This window comes from Lutjanus erythropterus, chromosome 7, assembly GCF_056507025.1.
Source record: "Lutjanus erythropterus isolate fLutEry1 chromosome 7, fLutEry1.hap2, whole genome shotgun sequence".
In the NCBI taxonomy this organism is placed as follows: domain Eukaryota; kingdom Metazoa; phylum Chordata; class Actinopteri; order Lutjaniformes; family Lutjanidae; genus Lutjanus; species Lutjanus erythropterus.
Window position 1 is genome coordinate 42,767,794 of NC_139323.1, and position 15,227 is coordinate 42,783,020.

At 43.0% G+C, this 15,227-nt stretch overlaps 1 protein-coding gene across 1 annotated transcript; it reads right to left on the minus strand.

Moving 5' to 3' along the window:
* Positions 1-94: 94 nt before the first annotated feature.
* slc30a7 (solute carrier family 30 member 7) lies at positions 95-13,717 on the minus strand. Its single transcript, XM_084723861.1, has 11 exons — positions 13,519-13,717; positions 13,136-13,237; positions 11,379-11,492; positions 10,367-10,454; positions 9,533-9,662; positions 8,249-8,428; positions 8,018-8,065; positions 5,591-5,726; positions 1,199-1,289; positions 945-1,094; positions 95-791 (listed from the first exon to the last, which is right to left on the minus strand). Exons 1-11 carry the CDS (start codon positions 13,596-13,598, stop codon positions 744-746), a joined length of 1,167 nt encoding a protein of 388 aa, XP_084579987.1. The 5' UTR covers positions 13,599-13,717; the 3' UTR covers positions 95-743.
* Between the last annotated feature and the right edge of the window lie 1,510 nt (positions 13,718-15,227).

The following is a 15,227-nucleotide window of genomic DNA, read 5'->3' on the forward strand; positions in this document are numbered from 1 at the left end:
ATGACCTGGAATGCAGCAGGATGACGACATATTGAGGACAAGTCCTCATAAGACACCTGTCCTCACAAACGAGAGTGAAAAGTCTCACACAGACTGTGGTTTATTCTTTTATATAATGATAAAAAACATGGATGATCAATAATTCTGTTTGATAAAAAAAAAACGTGAACCAGATGAGAAACATTTGATTTGTAGAAACTGTTCGCTGTGATGATGTCATCAATAAAGATGAAGATCAATAATCAATCAGCTCAGAGAAACAGACTTATTTATTACAGCTGAAAAAAAAAAAAAGACTGAAACTGACTGGTCACATGGTTTGGTCACATGGTTTGGCACATTAAAAACAGAGTGACATCACATACACACCATGGACCAATAAGCTGGCAGCAGTCTGGTCCCAGCAGTGATGTCACAGGAGGGGGCGGGGCTCAGATTGTCTCTGATTCATAATGAAGGCACTTACCCAGAATGCTTTGCCCCAGTCTACAAAGTGCAGCTGGGAGGAGAAGGAGGAGGAGTCACACTGTTCGCCAACACGGACAGGCGAGTTCAAAGGACGAGAGGGGGCGGGGCAGTTTGAGTTCATCCAGGATGCGTTGGGCTGAAGCATCATGGGAGATCAGTCAGGTTTTTACTGCCCCACCCAGTCTCAGTCTAACCTTCAGGGGGCGGAGTCACAAGTCATCTGCAGCAGCAGACTGAAGGCGATTGGTCCCAGGTGTTCAGAGGAGGAGGAGCTTCTACATGGCGGCTGTTTCGATCTGAACGTACAGCTGTCGAACTCCAGCCTGCAGAGACACAGTACAGTTACTGCACAGTCATAAAACTACAGCTGAGTACTAGAGAATACTACAAATGCTAATAGAGTTACAGCAGAGTACTACAGAGATGCAGTACAGTTACTACAAAGACATGTACTACTACAGAATACAGTCAGGTACCTGTGTGAAGATGTGATGTGTCTGGCTGAGGATCCAGCGGGTGTCGGCGTCGGGGGCGACCAGCAGCTTTAATGTTCCGATGTAAACGTCCGTACACAGAGTCCAGAAGTGAGGCTCCTGCAGGTTGTAAACTCCCTGCAGCTGCTGTACCTGAACACAACACACCAGCAATTAGACTCCTCCTTGACATATAGACACAAGTGGTCCAGGTGTTGCTGGAGGCGGGGTTTAGTGTAGGTGTGGTCTGTACTCACCCTCTGGTAACACTCTGGCAGGGCGTGGTCCAGTGATGGAGGAGTTCTCTGCATCAGGATCCCGATGGACTCTCTGAGTAACGGCACCACGCTGAGGGTCAGAGGTCAGAGGTCAGACTGAGCATGTGCAAACATCGACAGCTAATATTGAGGGGTGGAGCCTCTGAAGCAGAAACCGTCAAACTGACATCACAACCTGGGCATCCACACAAACCAAACGCACACCCAACACAACCTGCAGATACATGAACTACTGCTTCAAATCCTACAAGTGCTGGTTGTTAAATGTTACCACTACTGTCACTGAGAATACTACTACAGCCACTACTGTCACTGGGAATACTACTACAGCCACTACTGTCACTGGTAATATTACTACAGCTACTACTGTCACTGGTAATACTACTACAGCCACTACTGTCACTGGTAATATTACTACAGCTACTACTGTCACTGGGAATACTACTACAGCCACTACTGTCACTGGTAATATTACTACAGCTACTACTGTCACTGGGAATACTACTACAGCTACTACTGTCACTGGTAATATTACTACAGCTACTACTGTCACTGGGAATACTACTACAGCTACTACTGTCACTGGTAATACTACTACAGCCACTACTGTCACTGGTAATACTACTACAGCAACTACTGTCACTGGGAATACTACTACAGCTACTACTGTCACTGGGAATACTACTACAGCTACTACTGTCACTGAGAATACTACTACAGCCACTACTGTCACTGAGATCTCCAACACAATGTACAGATGAAGAATCTGTAGATTTCTGACAGGAGTTTGGTCTGAGTCGTAGAATCTGTAGATTTTTGACCAGAGTTTGGTCTGAGTCGTAGAATCTGTAGATTTTTGACCAGAGTTTGGTCTGAGTCGTAGAATCTGTAGATTTTTGACCAGAGTTTGGTCTGAGTCGTAGAATCTGTAGATTTTTGACCAGAGTTTAGTCTGAGTCGTAGAATCTGTAGATTTTTGACCAGAGTTTGGTCTGAGTCGTAGAATCTGTAGATTTTTGACCAGAGTTTGGTCTGAGTCGTAGAATCTGTAGATTTTTGACCAGAGTTTGGTCTGAGTCGTAGAATCTGTAGATTTTTGACCAGAGTTTAGTCTGAGTCGTAGAATCTGTAGATTTTTGACAGGAGTTTGGTCTGAGTCGTAGAATCTGTAGATTTTTGACCAGAGTTTAGTCTGAGTCGTAGAATCTGTAGATTTTTGACAGGAGTTTGGTCTGAGTCGTAGAATCTGTAGATTTTTGACCAGAGTTTAGTCTGAGTCGTAGAATCTGTAGATTTTTGACAGGAGTTTGGTCTGAGTCGTAGAATCTGTAGGTTCTAGTTGTACAGAGTTGTGCCCTGCAGTGCAGCTCAGAATCTGTAGATTTTTAAGTGGAGTTCAGCAGTTTCCAGCTGCAGTAACCTGATGCCTGTGGTTGTTTGAAGGCCTCTCAGCTGACCACAGCTCCGCTCTGCTCCTCGCTCTGCTGACTGTTTAAATCTGCAGCTGCATTCACTTCCAGCCTATCAAACCACATCAGCACACATCAACTCCATTTATCACTGGGGCTTCTGGGAAATCTGACCGCTGCATTTACATCGAGAAGACGACGAGATGAGCCCACACTCCAGAACTATTCTCGGTTCCATAGTGGCGGTTTGGCATGTTGGAGCCCATTAACGACTAATTGCACATTCTTTACATTAGTGGGAACCATTTTCCATCAGGTCTGAGATTGATCTGCATCCCTCCAGGCAGACGCTGGTCTCAGATCATCTTTGGAATCACAGCTGAAACCTGAGAGAAAATCCATCATAGTCTGTGTTTACTGAACTTTACTCTTTGTTAACATCATGTGACGATGCAGCCGAGAGCAGAACGTGTTCTCAAATGTTCCCTCAGTGGTGAATTCATAACAGAAAATTCACAAATTCTATGTGTGATGGTATTTGGGAATGTTCTTAGGATAACCGAGGAGGTTCTAGGAGTCATCTAGGAGGTTCTTGCAGCGACTGAAGAGGTTATCAGGATTCTTTATGAATAATAGTGGTTCCTAAGGAGGTCCTAAAGGTCTTTAGGGGTTCTACTGATCATCTAGGAGGTTCTTGTGGTCCCTGACGAGATTCTAGGCATCACTTGGGATGTTCTAGTCTGCACTTAAGAGATTCTAGGGGTCTTTTAAAACATTCTTTAGACCACTAAGAAGATCCTAGGGCTCACTAAGGATGTTCTAGGAGCCCTTTACAAGGCTAAAGTAGTCATTTATGAGATCTTGTGGTCACTGAAGAGGTTCTAGGGTTCCACTGGAATATTTTAGAGGTTGTAAGGGTTCTTTTGAAAGTTCTAGTCAACACTGAGTAGATTCTAGGGGTCACTGAGGATGTTTAGGATGAGTTAGGAGTCTTTTAGGAGGTTAGAGTGGTCATCAAGGAGGTTCTATGGGTCTTTTAGGGTGTTCTAGTGGTTTATGACCTATGACATGAACTCAGACGATGATGTTCAGACTGTGCTGATGATCAGTCTGCAGGTTCTCCAGAGAACTGAAGAGAAAGCAGCGTCTGAAGGAAGAAACTCAGTTCAACTTTTCAGAACTGTTTCAGACTTTCTCCTGTACAGCAGGAGGCAAACAGGAAGTGACCTCACACTATTGTCCACCTTCCTGTTTCCAAACACACACACACACACACAGCTGTGGTCCAGAGTGTGTGTGTGTGTGTGTGTGTGTGTAAAAGCCTCAGACCCTCCTGCAGTCTGTCATTATGCAGAAGGAGGAGCTGATTGGTCGACTGCTGAGGAGAAGGACGCCCACAACAAAGCACCAGCTGGCCCCGCCCCCTCCACAAACACACACAGCATGGTCACAGCTGTGGCACATTGAAGCCCCGCCCACCCTGACGTGGTCTGTCACAGGCTGTAAGTAAACTGTCAATCAACAGGGTGGCCAGAACAACACAGAGTACAGGGAGTACAGAGAGTACTCAGAGTACTCAGAGTACTCCTGTTCTCTCTCTGGTTTATGCTGCACATAATGCTTGTTATATTGTTTACCAGCTCATCTACTTGAGTCATCTTGTCCTTTTTTCTTCCTTCTTTTCTTCTTTTTTTTTATTTATTACATTTAAGTTTGAGTGTATTTTCATATTTGTAAATAGAATTATTGATGGTGCCTGAGGTCTGAACTACGAAGGAAGTTCAACACAGCCAGACTTTCTCTGCATGATCTGGATCAACAAAACCCAAAACCTGGATCAGAGATAACGGGGATCACGATGGTGGTTATCAGCTCTCTTTGTTAATCCAGACTTTCGTTTCACATAAAAGGGACGTTTGTTTCATTTGACTCTTCTTCCTCATGAAATGAAGCGATCGAGCGTCTTACTGAAGTCAAAACCATCAAGTTGTTATAATTATGAGCTGTGGAAAAAAAAACATGACAAATAAAGCAGGAGAAGAAGAATGATGTGAGAAAATGACTGATGGACTAAATGTGGTCTTAATGCTGCCGTTTATTCTAACATGAAAACATTAAACAATAAAAGTCCATCCAGCAGATTTAAACATGATGAAGTCTGTCTGACTCTGTCCTCTGATGACAGAGACGAGGACATCACTGAAGTTTTTCACCAAACCAACGTAAAATGAGTGGAACTGATTTAAGATTGTCTGTGATCAATGATGATCAATTTTCTAATCAGTGATCTGAGCTGCAAAATCACAGACAAAACAGAAAACAGTAAAAAGTCTTCAAAGTGTCTGTAGTTGCTTCATCATTATTTTACTGTGTGGATTATAAACCATGTCAATTTAAAGAGTTAATATGATCTGGAGCAAACGGGGAAAATGACTCTGCATCACCAAACAGAGGTTACCATGACAACGTGATGCTGCTGTTACATTTTTACATTATATGGATTCGTTCTGTGATATTATGAACATAAACTCTGAACATAACCTGCTGCTGACCAGGTGATGAGTTTAGCATCAGTTACCATGGTGATCTAGCAGGTTAAAAGAGAGACGCCTTCATGACTCTGAACATCCTGGATTAGACTCAACATGTCTTACTAACACATTAATCTGTCTTCATAGTTACACTCCTCTGATAGACGTAGCAGACGAAGAATTTAATTTCGATAAAGCAACAAAGACTTATGGAGTCTGGACTTTAGTCTGAGCTGTAGAATCTGTAGATTTTAAACTAGAGTTTAGTCTGAGTTGTCCTAATAAAATGTCTGAAATGTCAAACATCCATCATCAGTTCAGTCTCAGATCAAACTGACAGGAAATGACTGTGTGATGTTTCAGTTTACAGCGATGGAGCAGTGAGGTAAGGCTGCAGCAGATGATGAAGAACAGATGATGAAGAGGCTCACCTGACTCCGATGAGGAGGGCGATCAGCATGGAGCAGATGGGATCAGCGATCATCAGGTCATATTTCTGCATCAGCAGAGCTGAGATGATCACACCAACACTGCCCAGAGTGTCAGCGATGATGTGCAGCAACACACCTGAAACACACACACACTTACTGTTACCATCTGTTTGTATTATTTTGATGTTTGTCATGTGACCTGAAGACAAACTGCTGCAAAGACATAAATCATTTTTAACTTTCTTCAGGAGTTTTTTTTATTCAATTAATTTAATTCAATTTCAAAAAAGAAACCAACAGATATGCAGATGTGTGGTTTTCACAGGACGGCTCTGAGACGGTGTGTGATGGTGTGTGATGGTGTGTGTTGGTGTGTGATGGTGTGTGTTGGTGTGTGTTGGTGTGTGATGGTGTGTGATGGTGTGTGTTGGTGTGTGATGGTGTGTGTTGGTGTGTGTTGGTGTGTGATGGTGTGTGTTGGTGTGTGTTGGTGTGTGATGGTGTGTGTTGGTGTGTGTTGGTGTGTGTTGGTGTGTGTTGGTGTGTGATGGAGTGTGTTGGTGTGTGTTGGTGTGTGTTGGTGTGTGTTGGTGTGTGATGGTGTGTGATGGTGTGTGTTGGTGAGTGTTGGTGTGTGTTGGTGTGTGATGGTGTGTGATGGTGTGTGATGGTGTGTGTTGGTGTGTGATGGTGTGTGATGGTGTGTGATGGTGTGTGTTGGTGAGTGTTGGTGTGTGTTGGTGTGTGATGGTGTGTGATGGTGTGTGATGGTGTGTGTTGGTGAGTGTTGGTGTGTGATGGAGTGTGTTGGTGTGTGTTGGTGTGTGTTGGTGTGTGTTGGTGTGTGATGGTGTGTGATGGTGTGTGATGGTGTGTGTTGGTGAGTGTTGGTGTGTGTTGGTGTGTGATGGTGTGTGTTGGTGTGTGTTGGTGTGTGATGGTGTGTGATGGTGTGTGATGGTGCGTGTTGGTGCGTGATGGTGCGTGTTGGTGCGTGTTGGTGCGTGATGGTGCGTGATGGAGTGTGTTGGTGTGTGTTGGTGTGTGTTGGTGTGTGTTGGTGAGTGTTGGTGTGTGATGGTGTGTGATGGTGTGTGATGGTGTGTGATGGTGTGTGTTGGTGTGTGTTGGTGTGTGATGGTGTGTGATGGTGAGTGATGGTGTGTGATGGTGTGTGATGGTGTGTGTTGGTGTGTGATGGTGTGTGATGGTGTGTGTTGGTGTGTGATGGTGTGTGTTGGTGAGTGTTGGTGTGTGTTGGTGTGTGTTGGTGTGTGATGGTGTGTGATGGTGTGTGTTGGTGTGTGTTGGTGTGTGATGGTGTGTGTTGTGTGTGTTGGTGTGTGTTGGAGTGTGATGGAGTGTGATGGTGTGTGTTGGTGTGTGTTGGAGTGTGATGGTGTGTGTTGGTGTGTGTTGGTGTGTGTTGGTGTGTGATGGTGTGTGATGGTGTGTGTTGGTGTGTGTTGGTGTGTGATGGTGTGTGCTGGTGTGTGCTGGTGTGTGTTGGTGTGTGTTGGTGTGTGATGGTGTGTGATGGTGTGTGTTGGTGTGTGTTGGTGTGTGTTGGTGTGTGCTGGTGTGTGTTGGTGTGTGTTGGTGTGTGATGGTGTGTGTTGGTGTGTGTTGGTGTGTGCTGGTGTGTGTTGGTGTGTGTTGGTGTGTGATGGTGTGTGATGGTGTGTGTTGGTGTGTGCTGGTGTGTGCTGGTGTGTGCTGGTGTGTGTTGGTGTGTGTTGGTGTGTGATGGTGTGTGTTGGTGTGTGATGGTGTGTGATGGTGTGTGATGGTGTGTGATGGTGTGTGAGTGCCCCCTGGTGGTTCTCTGTTCTGTAACACTGAGGTCAGAGGAGCTGTTTGATTTTTTAGGATTCAGATTTCAGTTATTGGAAGATAATCTGTGTGTTTGTTGAATCTTTGATCAGCTGTTTGAACAGATGTTCACTGTCCACATCAAATACTGTTAATGTACGTCTGTCCACCTGTTTTCACATGTCTGGACCTATTTTTCAACTACTGATCAATCTGTCAATAGTATTTCCACTAATCAATCAGTTGTTTGATTCATAAAATATTGATCAGAGTCCAAGACGACGTCTTCAAATGTCTCGTTTTGTCCACAACTCAAAGATCATCAGTTTACTGTCAGAGAGGAAAGAAACCAGAAAATATTAACGTTTAAGAAACTGAAATCAGAGAATTTGGAATTTTTTCTGACAAAAGAAAAAAAATTACTTAAACCAATTAATTATCAAAATAATTGACAATTAATTAAATAATCAATCAAAAATTGTTGCAGCTCTCTCTCTCAATTAAACATCTACACAACGAGCACTCGCTCGATAAAAGTTGTTGATCAGGTCTGTTCCACCTTTGATGGAGAACCCTGTTCAGAACATGTCTGTTCGAGATCAGGTCTGTTCTCACCCTGCAGGATCTGTTTACTGGAACCTTTCCCCGGAGTGTGAAGCTCATCTGCAACAAAAACACACAACAGAACACACAGTTTAACTTCATGTTCTAAAGTGTTCTCATCAGAAGAACTCTTTTTAACAGAATGCTCAAGAACATCAAGACAAAAACTGTTGTTTCTCCTCTGTGACCATTGTTGTCTCTTTCTAACACGTCCATTGACCTCACCTGTCAGCACAGACTCACCGTGACAGTGTGGCTCCTCGTGTCCACCATGACTGTGTCCATGTCCATCATGACTGTGTCCATGTCCATCATGACTGTGTCCATGTCCATCATGACTGTGTTTGTTGTGGTGGTCGTGTCCACCGTGACTGTGTCCGTGATTCAGACTGCCGTTAAACAGAGAGTGGCTGTGACCGTGACCTGAGAGACAGACAGAGACAGGTGAGACGCGTGAGGTTCTGCAGCTGCATTCAGGTTCTACTGAAATGCGATGAAGTTATACAACTCTGATTCCAAAACGTTGGGACGTTGTGTAAAACTTTAATAGAACCAGAATGCACTGATGTGAAAAAACTTTTAGAGCTGAATTCAAAACAAAGACGAGATATTTAATATTCAAACTTTATTGTTCTTTGGAAATATTCACTCATTCTGTTGGAACAGGAGCAAAAATTGATCGGGTACTAAAGGGGCGTCCTGGAAAGACTCAGTGGTTCTCAGCATGGATGGAGTGAAGTTCAACACTTTGTGAAAAACTGCAAACAGTCCAACAGTTTTGTCGACACAAAACTGCAGGAAGTGATAGATTTCACCATCTACAATCCATAATGATCAGACGTTAACTGACCTGTTGATTCATCTGTTGATCATTTGCTCAGTTAATTGATTAATTAATCCTGTCACAGTCTGGTCAGTTGAAAAATACGTCAGATCTGTTAGTTAGTTCTTCACATCAGTGAAGGTCACATTAATGCTGACAGGTCCATTCAGGACAGAGAGACACATGCTGCCGTCCCTCACGTCTTCTTCAGAGACGTCCCTGATTATTTCAGAGAGACGATGCTGAGACACATTGTGGACGTGTTCCAGCAGCGTGTCTTCACAGTAAAAGAGTTCAGGTCCTAGACTGACCTGGACCTGCAGTCCAGACCTGGACCTGCAGTCCAGACGTGTCTCCCATTGAAAATGTGTGGTGCATCATGAAGCACAAAATAGGACAACAGAGACTGTGGACTGTTGATCAGCTGAAGACGAATATCAAGAAAGAATGAGACAGAATTGACCTTTAAAACTTGAACAAACACTGACTGAGTGTCAGAAGAAAAGATGATGGATCACAGAGAGAAACATGAAACAATGAACAGAAACTATAAAGCTGATCAGTCTGATCAATAAATATCTGATCTTTGTTCTGGGTTCTACTGAATAAAGGTGCATTCTTTATGTTTCAGACAATGTCTCAACTTTTTTTGGAATCAAGGTTCTACACAGGTGAAGTGAGGTTCTATGTTCTGCAGATATTACCTCCGTCTCCATGTGAGTGTCCGTGTCCTCCGTGCTGGAACACAAAGATCCCGACAAGGTTGACAAGCAGACCGGCCACAGAGACAGGAAGCAGACGCTCGTGATGAACATCAGGAGGCTCCAGAGCTCTCTGACAGGGACGGACAGGGGACACGGGTTTATACAGAGAGACAGACAGAGGGACAGAGGGACGGACAGAGGGACAGACAGACAGAGGGACAGACAGATGAACAGACAGAGGGACAGACAGACAGACAGACAGAGGGACAGACAGACGGACGGACAGACAAACAGACAGGGGGACAGATGAACGTACAGACAGAGGGACAGACAGAGGGACAGACAGACAGACAGAGGGACAGACAGATGAACAGACAGAGGGACAGACAGACGGACAGACAGACAGAGGGACAGACAGACGGACGGACAGACAAACAGACAGGGGGACAGAAAGACAGACAGAGGGACAGATGGACGGACAGACAGAGGGACAGACAGACAGAGGGACAGACAGATGAACAGACAGAGGGACAGACAGGCAGACAGACAGACAGACAGAGGGACAGACCGACAGAGGGACAGACAGATGAACAGACAGAGGGACAGACGGGCAGACAGAGGGACAAACAGACAGACAGACGGACAGACAGACAGAGGGACAGAAAGACAGAAGGACAGACAGACAGACAGAGGGACACAGTGGGACAGATACAAAAAGAGAGACAGACAAAGAGATGGCAGGCAGGAACTTTTCCTAAACTGTATCTGTGTGTGTGTGTGTGTGTGTGTGTGTGTGTGTGTGTGTGTGTGTGTGTGTGTGTGTGTGTGTGTTACCTCGACTCCTTCAGAGAAGATGAAGAACGCTGTGAAGATGAGGAAGAGTCCGTTGACGAAGCCAGCTAGAACCTCTGCTCTGACATAACTGAAACACAACAGAACACACAGGTGTTTATAGGTTTCTGCTCGCAGCCAATCACAGCAGACGTTCTTCATGAAGAACCTTTAAATGTCTGTATCACTTTAAGGGTACTGATGTTTAAACACTCAGCCCTCAGACCCGACTAAAGGCTCATCCACATCAACAATGATAACGGTAACCGTGGCGATGTGATGAACCCTAACTGTGAAGAGTAACACTGTGTTCTCCAGAGACACACAAAGAAAAACAGAGGGACCTGAAGGACACGTCTCTTCAGGAGTCAGCTGAGTCCAACACTCTGTTAGGACAGATGAGATTTATTCATAAACTTTCATCTGAGTCACCATCAGTTTCATGGTGTCCATAGTGACAGAGGACATCAGTGACAAACTTCAGAGACTGTTTGACAGTCTGACGCAGGTAAAATTAGATTTTTATGTGCAATATGAAGCTTAATATTATGTTATATAACTGTTTAATACATTAATAACTGGGTTCTTCACCATCTTTAATGCTGATATCAGGGTATCACTGTATTTTATGGATTCTGATTGGCTGTCAGTGATTATATCGTTCGACAAATGATTCAGTGACATCATTCATTATAATCATTGTGTGGACAATCTGAACGATTTTTAAAACAACATATTCATAGTCAAACCTGACTAACAGAGCACAGATCAGATCAGAGTCAGGCCTGACTAACAGAGCACAGATCAGATCAGAGTCAGGCCTGACTAACAGAGCACAGATCAGAGTCAGGCCTGACTAACAGAGCACAGATCAGAGTCAGGCCTGACTAACAGAGCACAGATCAGAGTCAGGCCTGACTAACAGAGCACAGATCAGATCAGAGTCAGGCCTGACTAACAGAGCACAGATCAGAGTCAGGCCTGACTAACAGAGCAGAGCAGAGTGATGTCTCACCCGTAGGAGAAGCTGTCATTGGATCTCCACCTGGAGATGACAGAGGCTGCCAGACCTGCCAGCAGAGCAGTGCAATCAAAGAACATGTGGAACGAGTCTGAGATGAGACCTAAACTGCAGAGAACACACACAGAACACACTTCAAATACACGTGTAAAACACACATCAAATATAAAGATTAAACACAGAATGCACACATCAAACACTCAAAGTGCCTCCAGCATCTACACTGTCAACATCATTTGTGTTGTGATCAGCGATGGATGAAGTACTCAGATCTTTACTACAGTAAACATCTCAGTACTTTGTATGTATATGTGTGTGTGTACGAGTATCAGTACTGTCTGCAATATCATGTCAAACTGACTTTATCAGACATCAGATAACAGCAGGAAATAAACTGGACATAAATATAAACTCATATCAGACTGGACTTTAGTTTGTAACTGTGGTTGATGAGTAATCGTCTGCACAGACAGCTGAGAGGAGGCGAGAACCGCAGAACAAGAACCACAGCTGACAGACAGCAGCTCTCAGAACCTGTGAGGATCTCTGAAGAAAAAAAACCCACACAGCTCAAAGTTCAGGTCCAAAATCAGTTTGTGTTATTGTCAGACTTCAGTGAATCTGAATTAACCCTTTAAAACACTGAAGTCTCACAACAACACAAACACACTAACAGATGGAGGCAGCAGACCAACAGCTCCTGTGTTCTCTGAGCTAAAATCACTGATTTTATCAATGGAGTTTGGTTGGTTTGTAGAGTGATATTTGTCTTATATAACAGTGGTTTCCTGTCAGAAAAGTCTGTCTGACAGAAAGGTAAAGAGGGGAAAATATTCTAAATATCGCGTACACTTAAACTGATATAGATTTTTTTAGATAATACTCTGAGTATTGGTAAGTACCTCACACAACCACACTTCAAAAATTCTGAACTGTCCCTTTAAAGTTTGAGTTAAATTTAGCTGGAGTGAAAGCAGAGATTTAAATAAATGTGTCCGCTCTCTGTGTCGTCTGTGATGCGCCTGCTGGTCCTCACAGTCTGTCAAACTTTAGAGTTCAAAGGTCAAACAAACTTCTTCTTCAGTGGTTCTGCAGATCTGAGTCTGTTGCTGCAGATTCAGCTGAAACTCTTTAAAGCAAAGTGTTGATAAATGTGTTCTCCGCTGCTCCATCTGCTGTTTTTCAGGTGGAACTTGTTTAAAAAGTCATCATGTGTAGAGAAACATCATTCATCATTTTGGACTTTTTCTGACATTTTATGGACCAAACAACTGACTGATTAGTGGAAAAAGTATTGACAGATTGATCACTGGGTGAAAAATAGGTTCAAACATGTGAAAACAGCTGGAGCCAATTGACAAGATTGTGACAGAATTAATTTTTCACTGTCTTCTGATATTTTATGGACCAAATAACTAATTGATTAATGATACCCAAAATCTATCATGAAATCTAGTCTCATATTATGATACGATGTGATATTGATTTATCGCCCAGCCCTAATCTATCTATTTAGTACTTTTATTTAAGTAAAGTATCTGATTACTTCTTCCACCACTGACTGCTCATCAGTAATCACACTACTCAGAGCTGCGAGTAACTGATGGGCAGGAGGTGTGGAGGCTGACTGAGCTGCCACACACACACACACACACACACAGCCCGAGCTCCTCCATGCTAACACATACGTGGCACATCCTGAGCAGAACAAACAGAGACATTAGCAGCTGATGCTAACACCGTTAGCCTACCTGTTACTCCAGATGCCGTATGTTAACTCCACGAAGGCGAACGACAGGTTCAGACAGAGGAAGAAGAACAGATTCCGGGACGTTTTATCCGCGAGGATCGACCTGAAAACACAAACATACAACAGAACCGATCAGAGAACCTCCTTCACACACAGAACAAGCCGAGAACACCTGGTTTCTTCACACCTGACAGTCACACTCACACACACACCGTCAATAACCCGTATTAGCGACTGACAGTAGGACCGAACACAGATTAATAAAGACACGGGTTTGTTTAAGGGCTAGCCGGTTAGCATGAGGCTAGCAGCTCATCGTTAGAGTCAGCTGGTTCTCTGTTAGCTTCGTTAGCCGCAGTTAGCAGTCAGCAGCGGTGAGTTTACCTGAACCATCCTGACAGTTTGAGCAGCAGGTTCAATTTGGCGGGTTTGTACTCGTCGTCTTTGATGGATAACGGTAACATCTTCACACCTGAACACACACACACACTCTCACACACACACTCACTGCACGTAGACTTAGCTACGATATGCTAACTATCAACTTCCGCTTTGGTCAGCTTTCACAATAAAGGCGTTCAGGGTCGTGTCTAGAAGGGAACCACAGAGTCACGAAAGATCTCGCGAGAATGAACATTTGAACTCAAATCGATCTCTTTCTCTAACGTTAACGGTAAAGCGCCCCAGTTACTCAAACAAAGATATTACTACACCTACTACAGGTACTGACTCCTCTACCACAAGAAATACTGCTGTTACTACCACTACTATTACTAAAACTATTACACTGTATTTATATAACTACTATAAGACTTTATTTCATGTTTTTAAATTGTATATATATGTATTTAGCTATGGCAGTCATGTTTTTCACTTGGATTATAATGAACTAGTGAAACGTTCTGTGTTGGCTCTTTGCTTTTTCTTTTCTTTTTTAAAAGAAGTATTTTCAGTTATTAAAGTTGATCATATGCACAGAGGCCCATTCTCACCCGGAGGAGAAAAATATTTGAAAATGTTGTGAGTGATGAAATAAAAAAACTTTTCACGGACAAATTTATTTTACAAGATCAAAATCAATGGCATCTCTTTTATAAAATGCCTAAACAGTTAAATGGTGGGACACTGACTGACAGTTTTATTTTAATATCTCAGAATTTGGCTTATAATGTAATAATTACTTTAATTGTATTCCAATACTTATGAGTTAAGTTCTTAAAATTGCATTTATTTATTTAGTATAATGTTGATTAATTCAGTAAAATGTTATCTTAATGTAATATAAAATAATAGTTATAAGTACTTTCACTCAGTGGCATGATTTGGTGAATCTGATAGATTTCAAAATAAAACTCGTTTCTTCTCTGTGATACGAGAAGCAGACAGCAGGGGGCGTCAGAGTGTCACGTTCGGCCACTGAACCTGCCTGTGTGTGTGTGTGTGTGTGTGTGTGTGTGTGTGTGTGTGTGTGTGTGTGTGTGTGTGTGTGTGTGTGTGTGTGTGTGTGTGTGTTTCATCATGGAGGACAAAGTCTGAGCTGCTGCAGGTTCATGTTCACTGTTTTTATCTTTACTGTTTACTTGGAGCTTCAACACAACAGAGCTGGAAGTAACTAATTACTCAAATACTCAAATAACTGTAATTAAGTCGTTTTTTGCGTACTTGTACAGGTTTGTACTTTCACTTATATTTAAGTATTCATAACACCATGTAAAGTCATGTTTCTATTTGAATTAATGTCATTTCATCTGTATTTTAGCAGCCAATCAGATGATCTGATCACAAATGGGCCAATGAGAACAGAACATATGGATGATAAACTTCAGGCTGCAGCAGCAGCAGGTTTGGAGTGAAAATGTTATTGATTAATCGTTAACTGATTAATCAGCATCAGGAATTTAACCAGTTAAAACAGTTTTAAAGGATCTTTGATGACCGTAACTGCAGCTCATCAGACTTTGGTGCAAAAGTTCATGTTATTAACGTTTCATCTTCTTTAGAGATTTTTGTTTTATCTTATTATATTTTTGGGCTTTTCTTGCCTTCACTGACAGGACAGAAGAGAGAGAGAGGATGACACACAGTAAAGGTCC